The 22,582-nt window shown below is 50.0% G+C and overlaps 1 protein-coding gene across 1 annotated transcript in view; it reads left to right on the top strand.

Annotated features, from left to right (window-relative positions):
- Positions 1 to 22,582, top strand: part of LOC140192800 (autophagy-related protein 2 homolog A-like) — a gene marked incomplete at its 5' end in the record, with an annotated part of 161,929 nt that overhangs the window by 47,250 nt on the left and 92,097 nt on the right. The window contains 3 exons of the mRNA XM_072250278.1: positions 1,832 to 2,134; positions 10,950 to 11,043; positions 19,106 to 19,268. Of these exons, the coding sequence (XP_072106379.1) occupies positions 1,832 to 2,134; positions 10,950 to 11,043; positions 19,106 to 19,268 (560 nt within the window). The remainder of the gene's footprint in view (positions 1 to 1,831; positions 2,135 to 10,949; positions 11,044 to 19,105; positions 19,269 to 22,582) is intronic.

Genomic DNA, 22,582 nt, shown 5'->3' with positions numbered 1-22,582 from the left:
CCGAGCTGTAATGGTGTTGCACTGACCGCTACACTGCCGTGGCGCCCAAATGCACAGGGCACGAGCGACAGCGAGGAGGTGCGATTAAATGTTCTCCTCTGAGCCACGTCGGTGACAGTGCACGCAGGGCAACTTAGAGTGATCGGCAGAAGTGAGAAATGGATGGAGGTGATGGAATCTGCCTGGAGGGGACGGTAGAGCACGCAGCCAGCGGAGAGAGGGAGGGAACCAGTGCGAGGAGTGTGTATAAAAACATAGAAACATAGAAAATAGGTGCAGGAGTAGGCCATTCGGCCCTTCGAGCCTGCACTGCCATTTATTATGATCATGGCTGATCATCCAACTCAGAACCCCGCCCCAGCCTTCCCTCCATACCCCCTGACCCCCGTAGCCACAAGGGCCATACCTAACTGTAAGTGATGTGCGGCGGGGTATAGGTGATGGAAAGGGAAAGGGACAGAGGGAGAGCGGCGTGACCACGCAGTGCCGGAAATGCTCCTGTGCACATAGTCCTCGCTGCCGTGAGACGGAATTTTCTTTTATTTGTTGTGTGCAATTTTGGTCACCTACCTGCAGGAAAGATGTAAATAAGGTTGAAAGAGTACAGAGGAAATTGACAAAGATGTTGCTGGGACCGGAGGATCTGAGTTGTTGGGATGGATTGAATGGGTTCGAACATTTATCCCGAAAATGTAGAAGATGGAGAGGAGAATTTCACAGAGGTATACATAATTATGAGGGGTATAGATAGGGTCAGTGCAAGCAGGCTTTTTCCACTGAGGTTGAGTGGGACTACAACCAGAGGTCATGGGTTAGGGGTGAAAGGTGAAATGTTCAAGGGGAACATGAGGGGGAACAACTTCACTCAGAGGGTGGTGAGAGTGTGGGACGAGCTGCCAGAGCAAGTGGTGGATGTGAGCTGGATTTCACCGTTTAAGACAAGTTTGGACAGGTGCAGGAATGGGAGGAGTGTGGAGAGCTGTGGTCCTGGTGCAGGTCAATGGGAGTAGTCAGTTGGAATGGTGTTGCATCGACTAGATGTGCCAAAGGGCCTGTTTCTGTGCTGTACCATTCTGTGATGTTTTATTAAAGTGCTGCACAGTTTTCCGGCCACGTAAAAATAAATGAATAAAAATGAATTCCTGCTCAGAGCAGTGCTTGGTCCATGCAGCTGTAAATTACCAGATGTTTGAGGAGTCGATGTTCATGCCATCAGTTCAGAGGCTGCCCAGACCACACATGTACAGCTGTTCCTGTATCTGTCTGGCCTCAACTTTGGAGTTTGGTCGACTGAGCGACTGTGTGAAATTTCCCAGATTCTTCCAGGGCTTGACAGGCTGGCCATTGGGAGGGTATTTCCCCTGACTACTGGCGTAGGTTTAGGTGTCGGCCCGTTATCAGTGATGTTTCTTTCCCCTGAGAGTGCGGGTGAATCCTTGTAAGTCTCTCTGCCAGAGGCTCAGCCATGGAGGGGAGTGAAAAAAGTGGTTGATAGATTTCTTCTCTGTCCCCAATCTGCCCGTCGCCCCTCCTTCCCTGGTCCATCTATCGCCTGCAAGCATTTTACTTATGTTTTTCAGGCTGTTCCACTTCAGCAGACCTATGCTGCCCAGTTGCACCTGTGTGACCGATTATCCTTCTAACCCGTGTGCCTTTGGAATGTGGGAGGAAACCAGAGCACCCAGAGGAAACCTTCACGGTCATGGGGAGAACACACTCCTTACTGACAGCGGTGGAATTGAATCCGTGTCACCCTGGCTGTAATAACCCTTTGTACCGGCCATCTTCCCTCTCTCGCAGTCCGTTTGACCTGGAACTTTTCCCCTCACAGGTTCACCCTATCACCCTGCTCTTGTGTTCCAGCTCTCTGGATTGTCTGCTCTCCGGGCCGACCCGCCTCCTGCCCAGGGGCGTCCGACGGCCGTGCGGATCACGGCGCCCAGAGCCCACTTCCGGCTGCAGTTCCCCGTGCCGGACCTGCGCCCCGAGGGGGAGCGCCGCCCCTGGTTCCAGAAGGCCATCAGGAAGGAGAGCCTGCGGCTGGAGTGTAAAGACCTGGTCTTCAAATCCGAGCTCGGGGTCAGTTCCACCACTGATCCCATCAAATATGAGCTCAGCTTCAACGAGCTGCACGGTGAGTCCGCCTTTGTCCTACTACCGGTCGGTCATCCTGGGCTCGTCTCCTCCATTTACCAACCTTCTTTGACCCAGCATTGCCCCATTGCTGAACTGTTCCCACAACCCATGGGCTCACTCTCAAGGACACTTCATCCAATGTTCTCAATATTCTCTGTTTGTCTGTCCCTCTACCCATGTCTATCTGTCTGTGGTCTTTCATTGATTCTGTTGTGGTTATTATTCTGTAGATTTATTGAGAATGCCTGCAAGAAAAGGTATCGCAGTGTTGTATATGGTGACATATGTGTACTTTGAACTGAAAGCACTGCAGACATTACCACAAAGAGACATTGGGGCTAGGCGACCTCGAAGGAGCAGGGTTTAGTAGGGATTCAATAAGAAGAGAGGACCTGGGGTGAACCAGCTGCTGGCTTGGCCGTCAGTGCTGGCTGACAGGAGACGAGTCCAGAATTGAGGGGGATTGGTAGCTGGCTTATTATTATCACATTGAACGAAGAATTTGAAGGTATCCATAATCATCTTGAATGTTACAATGAAAATGAAGATTTGGAGGATGCAATCCTCGAAAGGATTGTACGAAGGCAGTCCATTATCTGCACGAGGTGTCTGTGCTGATTTTGTTCATTTACAGTCTATCAGAAGAACATGGTAGTGTGGTGGGTGTACGCTGTATCCGATGATGACAATACACCTGTGCGGGCGAGTTTTTAAAGTGGGAAAACCATTGCACTGGGACAGTTACACTCTCTCAACCTCAGAATTTTGAGTCCAGTGGTACGAGTAGTCATCACAAACCGAGAGCTTCATCGGTCGCAGTGGATGACCATGTCGTCTTCTGTGCCTTGTCATTGCCCTTCACTCTCCACGGATTGTTGCAGGACCACCTTCCTGGCCGTTGGATCTCACTCTTGATCTCATCGGCCCAGTCTGTGGGAGCGGGCTTCACGTGATAGGACAGGCGTGTCCCTCTCCCACCAGCTATCCTCACCTGGTGTAGCCCACCGGTGGAAGCGGTGTACTGCAATGTGGCTGCTACATGGAGTCACAGGTGATAGCTGAGTGAGACCAAAGATTAGTAAGCTGCCCTGGAATGGACATGGCAAGCCCCTTCACAAAAGTCCTGGACTGGGGGTTGGAGATCTGTGGTTGGATTCAGATTGGAATCCCGACCTGGCGGCTGGAGATCTGTGGCTGGATTCAGTTTGGAGTCCAGGTCTGGGGGTTGGAGATCTGCGGCTGGATTCAGTTTGAATCCCTGAACTGCGGGCTGGAGATCTGCGGCTGGATTCAGTTTGAAGCCCTGACCTGATCTGAGGGCTGGAGATCTGTGGCTGGTTTCAGTTTGAATTCCAACCTGGGGGGGTTGGAGATCTGTAGTTTGAAGTTCTGACCTGGTGGCTGGAGATCTGTGGCTGGATTCAGTTTGAAGCCCTGACCTGGGGGCTGGATTCAGTTTGAATCCCAACCTGGGGAGTTGGAGATCTGTAGTTTGAAGTTCTGACCTGGGGGCTGGAGATCTGTGGCTGGATTCAGTTTGAATCCCAACCTGGGGGGTTGGAGATCTGTGGCTGGATTCAGCTTGAAGCCCTGACCTGGGGGCTGGAGATCTGTGGCTGGATTCAGTTTGAAGCCCTGACCTGAGGGCTGGAGATCTGTGGTTGGATTCAGTTTGAAGCCCTGACCTGGGGGTTGGAGATCTGTGGCTGGATTCAGTTTGAATCCCAACCTGGGGGGTTGGAGATCTGTGGTTGGATTCAGTTTGAATTCCTGACCTGGGGGCTGGAGATCTGTGGCTGGATTCAGTTTGAAGCCCTGACTTGAGGGCTGGAGATCTGTGGTTGGATTCAGTTTGAAGCCCTGACCTGGGGGTTGGAGATCTGTGGCTGGATTCAGTTTGAATTCCTGACCTGGGGGCTGGAGATCTGTGGCTGGATTCAGTTTGAAGCCCTGACCTGGGGGCTGGAGGTCTGTGGCTGGATTCAGTTTGAATCCCTGAACTGGGGGCTGGAGATCTGTGGCTGGATTCAGTTTGAAGCCCTGACCTGGGGGCTGGATTCAGTTTGAATCCCAACCTGGGGGGGTTGGAGATCTGTAGTATGAAGTTCGACCTGGTGGCTGGAGATCTGTGGCTGGATTCAGTTTGGAGTCCTGGTCTGAGGGCTGGAGATCTGTGGCTGGATTCAGTTTGAATCCCAACCGGGGGGTTGGAGATCTGTAGTTTGATGTTCTGACCTGGAGGGTGGAGATCTGTGGCTGGATTCAGTTTGAATCCCTGATCTGGGGGTTGGAGATCTGTGGCTGGATTCAGTTTGAATTCCTGAACTGGGCGCTGGAGATCTGTGGTTGGATTCAGATTGAAGCCCTGACCTGGGGGCTGGAGATCTGTGGCTGGATTCAGTTTGAATTCCTGACCTGGGGGCTGAAGATCTGTGGCTGGATTCAGTTTGAATCCCAACCTGGGGGGGTTGGAGATCTGTAGTTTGAAGTTCTGACCTGGTGGCTGGAGATCTGTGGCTGGATTCAGTTTGAATCCCTGATCTGGGGGTTGGAGATCTGTGGCTGGATTCAGTTTGAAGCCCTGACCTGAGGGCTGGAGATTTGTGGTTGGATTCAGTTTGAATCCCTGAACTAGGGGCTGGAGATCTGTGACTGGATTCAGTTTGAAGCCCTGACCTGAGGGCTGGAGATCTGTGGTTGGATTCAGTTTGAATCCCTGAACTAGGGGCTGGAGATCTGTGGCTGGATTCAGTTTGAATCCCAACCTGGGGGGGGGTTGGAGATCTGTAGTTTGAAGTTCTGACCTGGTGGCTGGAGATCTGTGGCTGGATTCAGTTTGAATCCCTGAACTGGGGGCTGGAGATCTGTGGCTGGATTCAGTTTGAATCCCAACCTGGGGGGGTTGGAGATCTGTAGTTTGAAGTTCTGACCTGGTGGCTGGAGATCTGTGGCTGGATTCAGTTTGAATCCCTGATCTGGGGGTTGGAGATCTGTGGCTGGATTCAGGTTGAAGCCCTGACCTGACGGCTGGAAATCTGTGGTTGGATTCAGTTTGAAGCCCTGACCTGACGGCTGGAGATCTGTGGTTGGATTCAGTTTGAAGCCCTGACCTGGGGGCTGGAGATCTGTGGCTGGATTCAGTGTGAATCCCAACCTGGGGAGTTGGAGATCTGTAGTTTGAAGTTCTGACTTGGGGGCTGGAGATCTGTGGCTGGATTCAGTTTGAATCCCTGAACTGGGGGCTGGAGATCTGTGGCTGGATTCAGTTTGAAGCCCTGACCTGGGGTCTGGATTCTGTTTGAATCCCAACCTGGGGGGTTGGAGATCTGTAGTTTGAAGTTCTGACCTGGTGGCTGGAGATCTGTGGCTGGATTCAGTTTGGAGTCCTGGTCTGAGGGCTGGAGATCTGTGGCTGGATTCAGTTTGAATCCCAAACTGGGGGGTTGGAGATCTGTAGTTTGAAGTTCTGACCTGGTGGCTGGAGATCTGTGGCTGGATTCAGTTTGGAGTCCTGGTCTGAGGGCTGGAGATCTGTGGCTGGATTCAGTTTGAATCCCAAACTGGGGGGTTGGAGATCTGTAGTTTGAAGTTTTTGACCTGGGGGTTGGAGATCTGTGGCTGGATTCAGTTTGAATTCCTGACCTGGGGGCTGGAGATCTGTGGCTGGATTCAGTTTGAATTCCTGAACTGGGGACTGGAGATCTGTAGTTTGAAGTTCTGACCTGGTGGCTGGAGATCTGTGGCTGGATTCAGTTTGGAGTCCTGGTCTGAGGGCTGGAGATCTGTGGCTGGATTCAGTTTGAATCCCAAACTGGGGGGTTGGAGATCTGTAGTTTGAAGTTCTGACCTGGTGGCTGGAGATCTGTGGCTGGATTCAGTTTGGAGTCCTGGTCTGAGGGCTGGAGATCTGTGGCTGGATTCAGTTTGAATCCCAAACTGGGGGGTTGGAGATCTGTAGTTTGAAGTTTTTGACCTGGGGGTTGGAGATCTGTGGCTGGATTCAGTTTGAATTCCTGACCTGGGGGCTGGAGATCTGTGGCTGGATTCAGTTTGAATTCCTGAACTGGGGACTGGAGATCTGTAGTTTGAAGTTCTGACCTGGTGGCTGGAAATCTGTGGCTGGATTCAGTTTGGAGTCCTGGTCTGAGGGCTGGAGATCTGTGGCTGGATTCAGTTTGAATCCCAAACTGGGGGGTTGGAGATCTGTAGTTTGAAGTTCTGACCTGGTGGCTGGAGATCTGTGGCTGGATTCAGTTTGGAGTCCTGGTCTGAGGGCTGGAGATCTGTGGCTGGATTCAGTTTGAATCCCAAACTGGGGGGTTGGAGATCTGTAGTTTGAAGTTTTTGACCTGGGGGTTGGAGATCTGTGGCTGGATTCAGTTTGAATTCCTGACCTGGGGGCTGGAGATCTGTGGCTGGATTCAGTTTGAATTCCTGAACTGGGGACTGGAGATCTGTAGTTTGAAGTTCTGACCTGGTGGCTGGAAATCTGTGGCTGGATTCAGTTTGGAGTCCTGGTCTGAGGGCTGGAGATCTGTGGCTGGATTCAGATTGAAGCCCTGACCAGGTCTGAGGGCTGGAGATCTGTGGCTGGATTCAGTTTGGAGTCCTGGTCTGAGGGCTGGAGATCTGTGGTTGGATTCAGATTGAAGCCCTGACCAGGTCTGAGGGCTGGAGATCTGTGGTTGGATTCAGTTTCAGATTTTCACACGTTCACGGTTTGCGGTAATGACACATTTCACTGTGTTGGGGGCAAGTGTCGACACACATTCCGGTGCCAACATAATGTGGCCTCAGTGCTCAGGAGAATGACACAGAAATCAACAAACAACAACAGCAAAACAAGCCCCTTTCCTCCCTCTCTTCCCCCCTCCCGCAACCACCATCCGCACAGGTGGATTGTCCTTCAGCTCCAGGACGGTCTGGGAAACCAGGCTTTAACTTCCAGATTTCCGATTGATCTTTGGGTTTCGATCTTCGGTATCTCTGACCAGATGATAACAGGTCCATGAACTCTAGGTATGCTGACTCATTGGCCTTCGGGCCTCCTCATAGCTCCAGCTTGCATGGACGTCTGATCCAGGGCAACACTGATCTGAGACAGCCAAATTTCCATGGATTCCCTTCGTTGCCCATCCACCTCACTGGCCCTCTAACGTGGATGAAGCAGCGAGGCGCATATCTCGAATGCAGAGTGGACCATCGCACACATCACTGGCCTTTGATTGTAGTGTGAACCATCACACACATCACTGGCCTTCGATCACGGAGTGAACCATCACACACATCACTGGCCTTTGATCGCGGAGTGAACCATCGCACACATCACTGGCCTTTGATCACGGAGTGAACCATCACACACATCTCTGGCCTTTGATCACGGAGTGAACCATCACACACATCACTGGCCTTTGATCACGGAGTGAACCATCACACACATCGCTGGCCTTCGATCGCGGAGTGAACCGTCACACACATCACTGGCCTTTGATCACGGAGTGAACCGTCACACACATCACTGGCCTTCGATCACGGAGTGAACCATCACACACATCACTGGCCTTTGATCACGGTGTGAACCATCACACACATCACTGGCCTTCGATCACGGAGTGAACCATCACACACATCACTGGCCTTCGATCACGGTGTGAACCATCACACACATCACTGGCCTTTGATCACGGAGTGAACCATCACACACATCACTGGCCTTTGATCACAGAGTGAACCATCGCACACATCACTGGCCTTTGATCACGGAGTGAACCATCACACACATCACTGGCCTTTGATCACAGAGTGAACCATCGCACACATCACTGGCCTTTGATCACGGAGTGAACCATCACACACATCACTGGCCTTTGATCGCAGAGTGAACCATCACACACATCACTGGCCTTTGATCGCAGAGTGAACCATCACACACATCACTGGCCTTTGATCGCAGAGTGAACCATCGCACACATCACTGGCCTTTGATTGTAGTGTGAACCATCACACACATCGCTGGCCTTCGATCGCGGAGTGAACCATCACACACGTCACTGGCCTTTGATTGTAGTGTGAACCATCACACACATCACTGGCCTTCGATCGCGGAGTGAACCATCACACACGTCACTGGCCTTTGATCGCGGAGTGAACCATTGATGCACTCAGCCATTCAGATATTGTTGCAAGTCATGTTTCCAGGCAGCAGGAGATGGCATGTTGCTCTGTAACGGACAGCAAATCCATCCCTCTACTCTCCCAAACACTGACATGAGCCTGTAAGAGACAGCAAATCCATTCTATTTCTGTCCAAAACACTCACTGAAACATGCCTGTAACGGACAGCAATTCTATTCCACTACTGTCACAAACACTGGCTGACATGTGCCTGTAATGGACAGCCAATCCATCCCTCTACTCTCCCAAACACTCACTGACACGTGTCTGTATCAGACAGTAAATCAATCCCTCTACTCTCCCAAACACTCACTGACACGTGTCTGTAATGGACAGCCAATCCATCCCTCTACTCTCCCAAACACTCACTCAGACGTGTCTGTAATGGACAGCCAATCCATCCCTCTACTCTCCCAAACACTCACTCAGACGTGTCTGTAATGGACAGCCAATCCATCCCTCTACTCTCCCAAACACTCACTCAGACGTGTCTGTAATGGACAGCCAATCCATCCCTCTACTCTCCCAAACACTCACTCAGGCGTGTCTGTAATGGACAGCCAATCCATCCCTCTACTCTCCCAAACACTCACTCAGACGTGTCTGTACCGGAGAGCAAATCCATTCTATTACTGTATGAAACACTTGCTGACAGGTGCCTGTAACGGACAGTAAATCCATCCCTCTACTCTCCCAAACACTGGCTGACACGTGCCTGTACCGGAGAGCAAATCCATCCCATTACTCTCCCAAACACTCACTGACACGTGTCTGTAACAGACAGTAAATCCATCCCTCTACTCTTCCAAACACTGGCTGACAGGTGCCTGTACCGGAGAGCAAATCCATCCCTCTACTCTCCCAAACACTCACTGATACGTATGGACTGTACTTATGTTGGCCTTTTGTGACTTCATGTTCGTGAACATTTTGTGCTGTGTCGTATGCCGTGGACGATCATAGTCGTCCATCTATCTTTAACCTGAAAAGCTGTACGAATCTTTCCCTGTCCATCCCTTGATGTAATGCACGAGTGCCCTTCACTGTTGATCCTGACTTTTTCTTCCATCAGTTTTTGCCATCACTGCAAGATGTTTGAGCCTTTTCTTTCCTCAGTACTTCCTTCCTGATTGATGACAATATCTTATTACAGCTTTTCGCAGCACTTAGAGTCATAGAGAAGTACAGTACTGTACAGAAACAGGCCCTTTGGCCCATCTAGTCCATACCAAAGCATTTAAACTGCCTTGTCCCATCGACCTGCAGCAGGACCATAGCCCTCCATTCCCCTCCCAGCCATGTACCTCCCCAAACTGCAAGACTTCCTCATTTCTTACCCTGTCCCTCCACATTATTTTCATCCTTCTTCTCAAAAACCACATTTCTGCAGCTTTGAGTCTTCCCTCATTTTGCTGTGATATTGTCCAGCGTTCGCTTCTGTATGTCAGCATGGAATGAACCGCACCACTCGTTTGAATTTCCTACCCAGAGGAACTATGCTGCTCTTTAGTATCTTGCTGAAACACTCCAATGTGCATTCGGCAATCCCCATCCTCCTAATTACGGTCAGAAGTTATCATGTGCCCCCTAAGTAATTGAACTTTCATGTTTACTTTAGTTGCCCACGTTGAGTTTGCAGCTCCTGTATTTCTTCTTTGTGATAACTGTACATTCGGTCTCCTTGCATTTGTTGGTCAGTCCTCCCTTGGCACATTGATTACTTTATCTACTATTTCTTGTAACTTGCTGAAGACTATATATCCATTTACACATCCCTTATTATTCTCCCGACGTCCCCATCAACTCCACCCCCCCCCCCACCCTCACACAGTGGACGGTGGTAGTAACCTGGGGCAGCCAGGGGTGGCACACTACCAGGAGGAACATGCAAACTCCACACGTGGACTCAGCGCTGGAGGTCAGGATCGAAACCAGCTCTCTGCTCCTGTGAGGCAGCAGCCCGGCCCACTGCGCCGCACTCCTCTGAAATCTACCCACCTCTGCCTGAAAAATATTCAAAGCCTCTTCTTGCATCGCCAGCAAGGAAGAGTGATCCAATTCTGTTAACGCTGCCTTCGTTAGGGGACGTTTTGTTTTAAGGCGGAGTTTAAAGGACAGAGGCAGCTCCAGACCCTGGATTGATACGGAACTGGGCGCTTCACACAGGTACAGAAGGTCATTGGGTGGCGGAGTGGAGGCACATCTCTACCAAAGGGGCTGAAAGGTTCTCCTCCCCTCTCCTAGCCTGCTGGTCACCCTTGGGCAAGGTGTAGCACCCGCTTAGCACCCCCCCCCCACCCCCAGATCAGGGTCACGTGAAGCCTTGGTCGTATGACCAGCCAGTGTATATCACTAGTACTAGTTACGTGACCACTGACACCAGGCAGACAATCTCTGAAGGGTATTGATGGTGCCTGGGGTCACCTGTCTTGAAAAGACACTGCCCAGAAGAACACAATGGCAAACCCCTTTTGTAGAATTTGCCAAGAGCAACCATGGTCATATGACATGGCACATGATGGACGGACGGACAGACAGAATGTCAGCTGCTGCAATTGGAAACACCGTTGCGTCGGTAAAGACACTGCAGGTGATGTTTGCCGGTGCAATGTTGTAAATCTCCGACTCTGTTCCGACAGGTATCTACGAAGATGGACTGAAGCCTGGCGTTTCGTGCATTCGAGTCAACAAAGCAAGTGATAAAGTACCCGGTGCAAAATACACAACCCCCAAGTGAGTCAGAAACATCTCGGGTGAATTGCTGAGCCGGTCAGCGGCTGCGTGGTGGTGTTGGTCTGTGTGGAGTGAGCTTCACTTTGTAACTAACCCATCCTATCGTGCTGTTTACAGCGGTGCTCTGTAACAGGTTCCTCCATGTGCACACCGACACTGTACCCGCCCATGTGCGCAGACCACCCATTGCTCTGAGCTGACCTGAAAACTGCGCGGCACTTCCGTACCATCCGCCGCCAGCGGGACTTCCCTGTGGAGAACCTCCTGATTCCCGTTCCCACTCCCATTCCGACCTGTTGATCCATGGCTCCTCTTGTGCCAAGATGAGGCCACCCTCGGGGTGGAGGAGCAACACCTCATCTTCTGTCTGAGTACCTTCTAACCCAATGGCTTGAATATCCATATCTCCTCCCCCTCCCCTATTCTCCACTTCTCACCCACTTATTACTTCCCTCTGGGTCCCCTCCCCGTTCCCTTTCTCTCCTCTGAACACATCTTTTTCTTCTCCAGTCCCTGACCTTTCCCACCCACCCGGCTTCACCTGTCACCTTCCAGCGAGCCTCTTTTGCTTTCCCCCACCTTTTAATTCAGGGATCGCCTTTCCCTCTCAGTCCCAACGAAGGGTCTCGGCCCAAGATGTCGACCTTTCCAGAGATGCTGCCAGACCTGAGTTCCTCCAGCATTTTGTGTTTGTTGCTTCAGCACTTCAAACGTTTTGTAATATGCACATCATGTGTTGGCGTGTGGCCAAGTGGTTAAGGCATCAGTCTAGTGATCTGAAGGTCGCTAGTTCAAGCCTCAGCTGAGGCAGCGTGTGTGTCCTTGATCAAGGCACTTAACCACACGTTGCTCTGCGACGACACTGGTGCCAAGCTGTATGGGTCCTAATGCCCTTCCCTTGGACAACATCGGTGGCATGGAGAGGGGAGACCTGCAGCATGGGCAACGCCAGTCTTCCATACAACCTTGCCCAGGCCTGTGCCCTGGAAACCCTCCAAGGCGCAAATCCATGGTCTCACGAGACTAACGGATACCTATATATAAAAGAATGCACGTCAAACAAGCACAAACCACAACGCACAACCACAAACACTGTCAGGCAGTCAAAACAACCAAAAGGAACAACGGGCAAAAGTAAAATGTTTTGACTAGATGGTGTTAGCGATCAGCAGATGGCGGTTTATGACCAATGAGCTACCTGTGTTTATTGTTACACTTTGTAACAGTATTGTGACTTGAAACACTGACAAAGTAAATATGCTGAAACTCCAAAATATTTCAAATCAAAGGTTGTAGTATGATTCTTAAGAAAATGTATGGATTATATTCATTAATACATAATTAATTGGTGTACTTCACAATTATGTTCATCTGTATTTCAAAATTAGATTAACGTTATTTGAAAATTATACTAACTTTATATAAAAGAACATTCCAGTTGAATGGCAACAAAGGCTATGTGTGTGGCGACATTTCAGTTACTGTGCGGCCGTGCAACCACACAGCTTAGACGGAACAGTGTACGTAGATCTCTCAGCTGCCTGCCGCTTCTGTGGGCTGGAAAGAGACTATTTACCATGTGCACGTGCAGAAATATCTTTATTACAAATTCAATGCTATATATACAAACCAGTTACTATGCTACAAATAGACAGTACACATTAAACTAAAATGTTTCCATCTCTGCCAATGATGACAATAACCCCCGCAGAGCCCAACGGTTCTGGAACGCCTCTATGGTTGCCGTGGACTGTGTGTGTTCCTTTTCAATATTTACCCGGGAAGATCCTCCTGCCACCCATTTCCAGGAGCCACGGATGGCTGATTTTGCCAGTCTTAGGAGCAAATTGACAAGGGCATCCTCATCCCTCCATGCCCCCTCCTTACTGGATGACCGTATATAAATAGGGTGGGGCTAAAATGCAACCAGAAGTTGAGAAGCAGCCCACGCAAATACGCAAAAAGGGGCCGCAGCCTCACACACTCCGTGTACATATGGAAGACGGTCTCCTCCAACTCGCAGAAATGACATGTGGCCGGGATATCCGTGTACAAACTAAAGAACTTATTGCAGGGCATCGTTCTATGCAGCACCCTCCAGCCGAGATCCCCAAGGTGCATGGGAAGAACCCCCTCGTAAAGGGACTTCCATTGGGGACCCCCCTCACTCCCAGGTGGAAAGACAGACCGCCATGGCGTGTCGGGACGGTGGACAAGGGCTAGGAAGTGGAGGGCGTGGAGCAGCAGCCCATACAGATACCTCCTGCTTGCATCCCTGAACGGGATTGTGGGTGTTGAGGAGAGATGGCTCAAGTTGTGTGGACTCGGCTCCCGGGTAAGGCTGCAGGGCCTGGGCCCGATGAGTAGCTCAGCCTGAGTCGATCCACACACCTGAGCCGTGCCGACATCCATTGAGGCTGGGCAAGGGTCGGCCAGGACCCCGCCCTCTGCCGGAGGAGGGGATTCCCGGCCTGAGGCAACTATGTTCCAGACTCTCAGCAGGTCCTGATAGAAGCCGGGCAGACTCCACAAAGCAGCACGGCTGATGCCCGCCGGTGGTAGCTGCATATCTTCGTGAAGACAGCAGCCCCTCCGGAGGAAGAAAGTCGCCAACACGTGCCACCTGGGAGGGTGCTCAGCGTACAGGAATCTCTGCAGAGTCCTGAGGCGGAGAGCCGCCAGTCGCATACGTACACACACCAGCAACTGTCCGCCCTCTCCCACTGGGAGACTCAAGACTGCTGCAGAGACCCAGTGTTTCCTATTGCCCCAGAAGGAGTCCACTAACTTCCTCTGCATTATCGCGACAAAAGGGGCAGGGGGGGGCCAAGGTGACCATCCAGTACCACAACATGGAGGCCACCAGCTGGTTTATGACCACCACCCTGCCTCGATAGGAAAGCACCCTGACCAGCGCCCCAGCCGGGCCATGACATTCATCTCCAGCTCCTGCCAGTTCGCCAGCCAGGTCTCCCCAGAAGGACTCAGGTAGACTCCCAGATAGAGGAGGCGCCCGGTGCTCCGCTCCAAAGCTCTCATCTCCTCTGGCAGGGAGTCCACCTATATAACCATATAACAATTACAGCACGGAAACAGGCCATCTTGGCCCTTCTAGTCCGTGCCGAACTCCTACTCTCACGCAGTCCCACCGACCTGCACTCAGTCTATAACCCTCAATTCCCTTCCTGTCCATATATCTGTCCACTTTAACTTTAAACAACAACATCGAACCTGCCTCAACCACTTCTGCTGGAAGCTCGTTCCACACAGCTGCCACTCTCTGAGTAAAGAAGTTCCCCCTCATGTTACCCCTAAACTTTTGTCCTTTAACTCTCAACTCATGTCCTCTTGTTTGAATCTCTCCCACTCTCAATGGAAAAAGCCTATCCACGTCAACTCCACCAATCCCCCTCATAATTTTAAACACCTCTATCAAGTCCCCCCTCAACCTTCTACGCTCCAAAGAATAAAGACCTAACTTGTTCAACCTTTCTCTGTAACTTAGGAGATGAAACCCAGGCAACATTTTAGTAAACCTCCTCTGTACTCTCTCAATTTTATTGACATTTTTCCTATAATTCAGTGACCAGAACTGTACACAATACTCCAAATTTGGCCTTACCAATGCATTATACAATTTCAACATTACATCCCAACTCCTATACTCAATGCTGTGATTTATAAAGGCCAGCATACCAAAAGCTTTCTTCACCACCCTATCCACATGAGATTCTATCTTCAGGGAACTATGCACCATTATTCCTAGATCCCTCTGTTCTACAGCATTCTTCAATGCCCTACCATTTACCATGTAGGCCTATTTTGATTAGTCCTACCAAAATGTAGCACCTCACATTTTTCAGCATTAAACTCCATCTGCTATCTTTCAGCCCACTCTTCTAACTGGCCTAAATCTCTCTGCAAGCTTTGAAAACCTACTTCATTATCCACAATGCCAGCTCTCTTCGTATCATCTGCATACTTACTAATCCAATTTACCACCCTATCATCCAGATCATTAATATATATGACAAACAACTTTGGACCCAGTACCGATCCCTGAGGCACACCACTACACACCGTCCTCCAATCTGACACACAGTTATCCACCACCACTCTCTGGCGTCTCCCATCCAGCCACTGCTGAATCCATGTTACTACTTCGATATTAATGCTTAACAATTGAACGTTCCTAACTAACCTTCCGTGTGGAACCTTGTCAAAGGCCTTACTGAAGACCATATAGACAACATCCACCGCTTTACCCTCATCAACTTTCCTAGTAACCTCTTCAAAAAATACAATAAGATTTGTCAAACATGACCTTCTACGGACAAATCCATGTTGACTGTTCCTAATCAGACTCTGTCTATCCAGAAAATTATACATACCATCTCTAAGAATACTTTCCATCAATTTACCCACCACTGACGTCAAACTCACAAGTCGATAATTGCCAGGTTTACTCTTAGAACCCTTTTTAAACAATGGAACCACATGAGCAATGTGCCAATCCTCCGGCACCATCCCCATTTCTAACGACATTTGAAATATTTCTGTCAGAGCCCCTGCTATTTCCACACTAGCTTCCCTCAAGGTCCTAGGGAATATCTTGTCCAAAGCGCCAGTACTTCCTCTTCTTTAATTGTCATACTTTCCATAACTACCCTCCTTGTTTCCTTTACCTTACACAATGCAATATCCTTCTCCTTAGTGAATACTGAAGAAAAGAAATTGTTTAAAATCTCCCCCATCTCTTTTGGCTCCGCACATAGCCGTCCACTCTGATTCTCTAAGGGACCAATTTTATCCCTCACTGTCCTTTTGCTATTTATATAACTATAGAAACCCTTTGGATTTATTTTCACCTTACTTGCTAAAGCTGCCTCATATCTTCTTTTAGCGTTTCTAATTTCTTTCTTAAGATTCTTTTTACATTCTTTATATTCCTCGAGCACCTCATTAACTCCAAGCTGCCTATATTTATTGTAAATCGTTCTCTTTTTCCGAACCAAGTTACCTATATCCCTTGAAAACCATGGCTCTCTCAAACTTTTAACCTTCCTTTCAACCTAACAGGAACATAAAGATCCTGTACCCTCAAAATTTCACCTTTAAATGACCTCCATTTCTCTATTACATCCTTCCCATAAAACAAATTGTCCCAATCCACTCCTTCTAAATCCTTTCGCATCTCCTCAAAGTTAGCCTTCCTCCAATCAAAAATCTCAACCCTGGGTCCAGTCCTATCCTTCTCCATAATTATATTGAAACTAATAGTATTGTGATCACTGGACCCGAAGTGCTCTCCAACACATACCTCCGTCACCTGACCTATCTCATTCTCTTACAGGAGATCCAATGCTGCCCCTTCTCTAGTTGGTACCTCTATGTATTGCTGCAAAAAGCTACCTTGCACACATTTGACAAACTCCAAACCATCCAGCCCTTTTACAGAATGGGCTTCCCAGTCTATGTGTGGAAAATTAAAATCTCCCACAATCACAACCTTGTGCTGACTACAAATATCTGCTATCTCCTTACAAATTTGCTCCTCCAGTTCTCGGTCCCCATTAGGTGGTCTATAATACATCCCTATAAACGTCACTACACCTTTCCCATTCCTCAGTTCCACCCAAATAGCCTCACTAGACCAGTCCACTAATCTATCCTGCGAGAGGACCGCTGTTATATTTTCTCTGACAAGCAATACAACACCTCCCCCTCTTGCCCCTCCTACTCTGTCACATCTGAAGCAGCGAAATCCTGGAATATTTAGTTGCCAATCACACCCCTCCTGCAACTGCGTTTCACTAATAGCCACGACATCATATTTCCAGGTATCAATCCATGCTCTAAGCTCATCCACCTTTCTTACAATGCTCCTAGTATTAAAATAGATGCATTGAAGAAACTCTCCACTTCCTACTCTCTGTTTATCCTTAATGGAGCAAACAACTTTGTTATCTTTTTCTTCCTTGTCCCCTACATCTTTGGTCTGAGTGCTCCTGATCTCTGTCCCCTGCCTATCCTCCTCACACACTGTCTACTAGCTTTCTCTATTTGTGAACTAACCTCTTCTATCCTAGTCTCTTTAATTTGATTCCCACCCCCCAACCATTCTAGTTTAAAGTCACCTCAGTAGCCCTCGCAAATCTCCCCACCAGGATATTGGTCCCACTAGGATTCAAGTGTATTCAAGTGTAACCTGTCCTTTTTGTACAGGTCACACCTGTGCCAAAAGAGGTCCCAATGATCCAAAAACTTGAATCCCTGCCCCCTGCTCCAATCCCTCAGCCACGCATTTATCCTCCACCTCATCGCATTCCTACTCTCACTGTCGCGTGGCACAGGCAGTAATCCCGAGATTACTACCTTTGCGGTCCTTTTTCTCAACTCCCTTCCTAACTCCCTATATTCTCCTTTCAGGGCCTCATCCTTTTTCCTACCTATGTCATTGGTACCTATATGTACCACGACCTCTGGCTCCTCACCCTCCCACTTCAGGATATCTTGGACGCGATCAGAAATATCCCGGACCCTGGCATCAGGGAGGCAACTACCATCCGGGTCTCTGGACTGCGTCCACAGAATCGCCTGTCTGACCCCCTAACTATCGAGTCCCCTATTAGAACTGCCCTCCTCTTCCTTTCCCTGCCCTTCTGAGCTACAGGGCCGGACTCTGTGCCGGAGGCACGGCCACTGTCGCTTCCCCCAGGTAAGCTGTCCCCCCCAACAGTACTCAAACAGGAGTACCTATTGTCAAGGGGCACAGCAACTGGGGTCCTCTGTAGTACCTGACACTTCCCCTTCCCCTCCTAACCGTGACCCACTTGTCTACCTCCCGTGGCCCTGGTTTGACCACCTGCCTGTAACTCCTCTCTATCAACTCCTCACTCTCCCTGACCAGACGAAGGTCATCGAGCTGCAGCTCCAGTTCCCTAACGCGGTCCCTTAGGAGCTGCATCTCGGCGCACCTGGCGCAGATGTAGACGTCCGGGAGGTCTGGAGACTCCAGGGCCTCCCACATCCGGCACTGAGAACAACAAACTGCCCTCACCCTCATACTGCCTCTCTCCTCAAATAACAACAAAAAATGAATGCCAAACCCTCTTCGCTTCACCTGTTTCCGCCTAAGCCCATTGAGCCGAAGCCCTTAAGCCTTCAGTCTGCTCCCGGCTCGCTCTGCCGCCCGCAAATGACGCTGCCCGCTGGATAAGGCTCTGTTCCTTTTAAATCTTCTGCGCTTCACTGCCCGATGTCACACGCCTGCGCAGTTCCACCTCTCTGAACACCGATGGAAAAAAAAAATTGAAAAATTCAAAATGGCTTCCTCCGCACTCCCGCTCCGATTCTTAGACTTCCTTCTCCGAATTACACCCGAATCAGGATTTCTGTCCTTTTAAATCTTCCTCGTTTCACTCCCCGACGTCACACACCTGACCTACTGAGGGTCCGGAACACTTCGCCCAGTTGATCCTAGCGGAAGATGTTGCTGAGAAAACTTCTTGGCACTCGTGCATCGAGAGAGAGAGAGAGAAAAAACCTCACATCAGTCCATCTTCCCCAGGACACCCTGGTGTAACTCTACACTGTCACTGTAGAGTGTATCCTCATATCTGCCTTGACTGTCTGGTTCGGTGCAGCATTCTCTCACAATATACCACACCCATAGCGAAATGTCAAGTCACTCTACCATTACCGTTGACCTCTACGTGCTACCTCTAGCAATATACCAGCTTCAATGCTTCTTGCTCCGGGCAATTACTCTGCTCCACCATTCTAGTCCCCTGCCCACTCCACTTTGTCCATAACCCCCCAGTCACTGCACTGCACCGTAAATACTTTAAACTACTTTATATTAACATTGTAAATAACTTTAAAGTGGAAGTCTATTTTTAATGGAATTCCTTATTCTTTATGATTGTTGAATGTTTTTTTTGTTGCATGTTGAGCAAACAGAGCACAGCAAATTCCTGATACATGTAGATGTATAATGGCGAAGTCGGTTGTAATGTAAGTGTTGTCATCTCTGAGTGTTATCCTTCTCCCAATGGGGCAGGATAGTACTGACGGTAAACCCGGACTACAGCGGCTCCCAGTGGGATCTGCTGATGGAGAAGACAGACGACATCGACCTCTCGACCGTGGAAAGTCCCTGTGAGCTGAAGCAGCCCGAACCCTCTCCGTTCTCGTCCAAGCGCACCATGTACGAAACAGAGGAGGTGAGCTCTCGTTCCAGACTGGCCGTATCACCAGCTCACGTTGTTTGTCTGTAAATCTCGTTCCAGGCCGGCCACATCACTGGCTCACATTGTCTGTCCGTAACTCTTGTTCCAGACTGGTCATGTCACCGGCTCACATTGTCTGTCCGTAAATCTCAGCCCAGATCAGTCACATCACCGGCTCACGTTGTGTGTCCGTAAATCTCAGCCCAGATCAGTCACGTCACCTCACATTGTCTGTCCGTAAATCTCAGCCCAGACCGGAAACGTCACCTCACATTGTCTGTCCGTAAATCTCAGCCCAGATCAGTCACATCACTGGCTCACGTTGTCTGTCCGTAAATCTCAGCCCAGATCAGTCACGTCACCTCACATTGTCTGTCCGTAAATCTCAGCCCAGACCGGAAACGTCACCTCACATTGTCTGTCCGTAAATCTCAGCCCAGATCAGTCACATCACTGGCTCACGTTGTCTGTCCGTAAATCTCAGCCCAGATCAGTCACGTCACCTCACATTGTCTGTCCGTAAATCTCAGCCCAGATCAGTCACATCACCGGCTCACGTTGTGTGTCCGTAAATCTCAGCCCAGATCAGTCACGTCACCTCACATTGTCTGTCCGTAAATCTCAGCCCAGATCAGTCACATCACCGGCTCACGTTGTGTGTCCGTAAATCTCAGCCCAGATCAGTCACGTCACCTCACATTGTCTGTCCGTAAATCTCAGCCCAGATCAGTCACGTCACCTCACATTACCTGTCCGTAAATCTCACCCCAGACCGGAAACGTCACCTCACATTGTCTGTCCGTAAATCTCAGCCCAGATCAGTCACGTCACCTCACATTGACTGTCCGTAAATCTCAGCCCAGATCAGTCACGTCACCTCACATTGTCTGTCCGTAAATCTCAGCCCAGATCAGTCACGTCACCTCACATTGTCTGTCCGTAAATCTCACCCCAGACCAGTTACGTCACCTCACATTGTCTGTCCGTAAATCTCAGCCCAGATCAGTCACGTCACCTCACATTGTCTGTCCGTAACTCTCAACCCAGACTGGTCACATCACCTCACATTGTCTGTCTGTAAATCTCACCCCAGACCGGTCACATCACCTCACATTGTCTGTCCGTAAATCTCACCCCAGACCAGTCACATCACCGGCTCACGTTGTGTGTCCGTAAATCTCACCCCAGACTGGAAATGTCACCTCATGTTGTCTGTCCGTAAATCTGACCCCAGACGGGAAACGTCACCTCACGTTGTCTGTCCATAAATCTCAACCCAGACCGGTCACATCACCTCACGTTGTCTGTCCGTAAATCTCAACCCAGACTGGTCACATCACCTCACGTTGTCTGTCCGTAAATCTCAACCCAGACCGGTCACGTCACCTCACGTTGTCTGTCCGTAAATCTCACCCCAGACCGGAAACATCACCTCACGTTGTCTGTCCGTAAGTCTCACCCCAGACCGGAAACATCACCAGCTCACGTTGTCTGTCCGTAAATCTCAACCCAGACCGGTCGCATCACCTCACGTTGTCTGTCCGTAAATCTCACCCCAGACCGGAAACGTCACCTCACATTGTCTGTCTGTAAATCTCACCCCAGGCTGGAAATGTCACCTCATGTTGTCTGTCCGTAAATCTGACCCCAGACCGGAAACTTCACCTCACATTGTCTGTCCATAAATCTCATCCCAGACCGGCCACGTCACCTCACATTGTCTGTCCGTAAATCTGACCCCAGACCGGAAACGTCACCTCACGTTGTCTGTCCATAAATCTCATCCCAGACCGGCCACGTCACCTCACGTTGTCTGTACGTAAATCTCACCCCAGACCGGAAACGTCACCTCACGTTGTCTGTCTGTAAATCTGACCCCAGACCGGAAACGTCACCTCACGTTGTCTGTCCATAAATCTCACCCCAGACCGGAAACATCACCTCATGTTGTCTGTACATAAATCTCACCCCAGACGGGAAATGTCACCTCACGTTGTCTGTCCGTAAATCTCATCCTACACTGGCCACATCACCTCACGTTGTCTGTCCGTAAATCTCACCCCAGACCGGAAACATCACCTCACGTTGTCTGTCCGTAAATCTCACCCCAGACCGGAAACGTCACCTCACGTTGTCCGAACGTAAATCTCACCCCAGACTGGAAACGTCACCTCACGTTGTCTGTCCATAAATCTCACCCCAGACCGGAAACATCACCTCACGTTGTCTGTCCGTAAATCTCACCCCAGACCGGAAACGTCACCTCACGTTGTCCGAACGTAAATCTCACCCCAGACTGGAAACGTCACCTCACGTTGTCTGTCGGTAAATCTCATCCCACACTGGCCACTGTACGTAAATCTGTCTGTAAATCTCACCCCAGTCCGGAAACATCACCTCACGTTGTCTGTCTGTAAATCTCATCCCAGACGTCACCTCACATTGTCTGTCCGTAAATCTCACCCCAGACCGGTCACATCACCTCACGTTGTCTGTCCATAAATCTCAACCCAGACCGGTCACATCACCTCACGTTGTCTGTCCATAAATCTCACCCCAGACAGGAAACCTCACCTCACGTTGTCTGTCCGTAAATCTCAACCCAGACCAGTCACATCACCTCACGTTGTCTGTCCGTAAATCTCACCCCAGACTGGCCACATCACCGGCTCATGTTGTCTGTCCGTAACTCTGACCCCAGACCGGTCACTTCACCTCATGTTGTCTGTCCGTAACTCCACCCTGCCACCCACCAAAGGAGGTGTGAGGTGCTCCTTCCCTCCACTATCCTGCAGGTCTCCCTTGGGCAAGGGGTATCACCCGCTAAACTCCCCTCCCAATCAGAGTGACGTGAAGCCGTGGGAGCAGGTGGTGGATGGTTGTATGAGCAGCCGGTGCAGATCACAAGTCCTGTTATGTGACCACTGATGCCAGGCAGACAATCTCTGACGAGTATTGATGATGGCTGGTGGTGGGGGGGGTGGGGGGGTCACCTGTCCTGAAAAGACACTGCTGAGAAGAAGTGTCTTTTCAGGAAAAAAGAATCGCCTGTGCTTGGTGTGTGAGAGGTAAGTTACTGTACCCTGGTCTGCAGTCCCACTGAGATTCAGGTCAGGTTACTGTCAGGGCCCGATGAAATTCCTCGCTCTCGTGGAGCTCACACTGTAAACCGTGTGTGCGTGGTAATCGTAGACATGAGAGATTCTGCAGATGCTGGAAATCCAGAGACAGACAGACAGGCACACACTCACGCACACACACACGCACACTCTCTCTCTCACACACACACACACACACACGCACACACA

The sequence above is a fragment of the Mobula birostris genome, unplaced genomic scaffold (assembly GCF_030028105.1).
Source record: "Mobula birostris isolate sMobBir1 unplaced genomic scaffold, sMobBir1.hap1 scaffold_268, whole genome shotgun sequence".
NCBI lineage: Eukaryota > Metazoa > Chordata > Chondrichthyes > Myliobatiformes > Myliobatidae > Mobula > Mobula birostris.
This window is presented reverse-complemented; position numbering and strand designations above follow the sequence as displayed.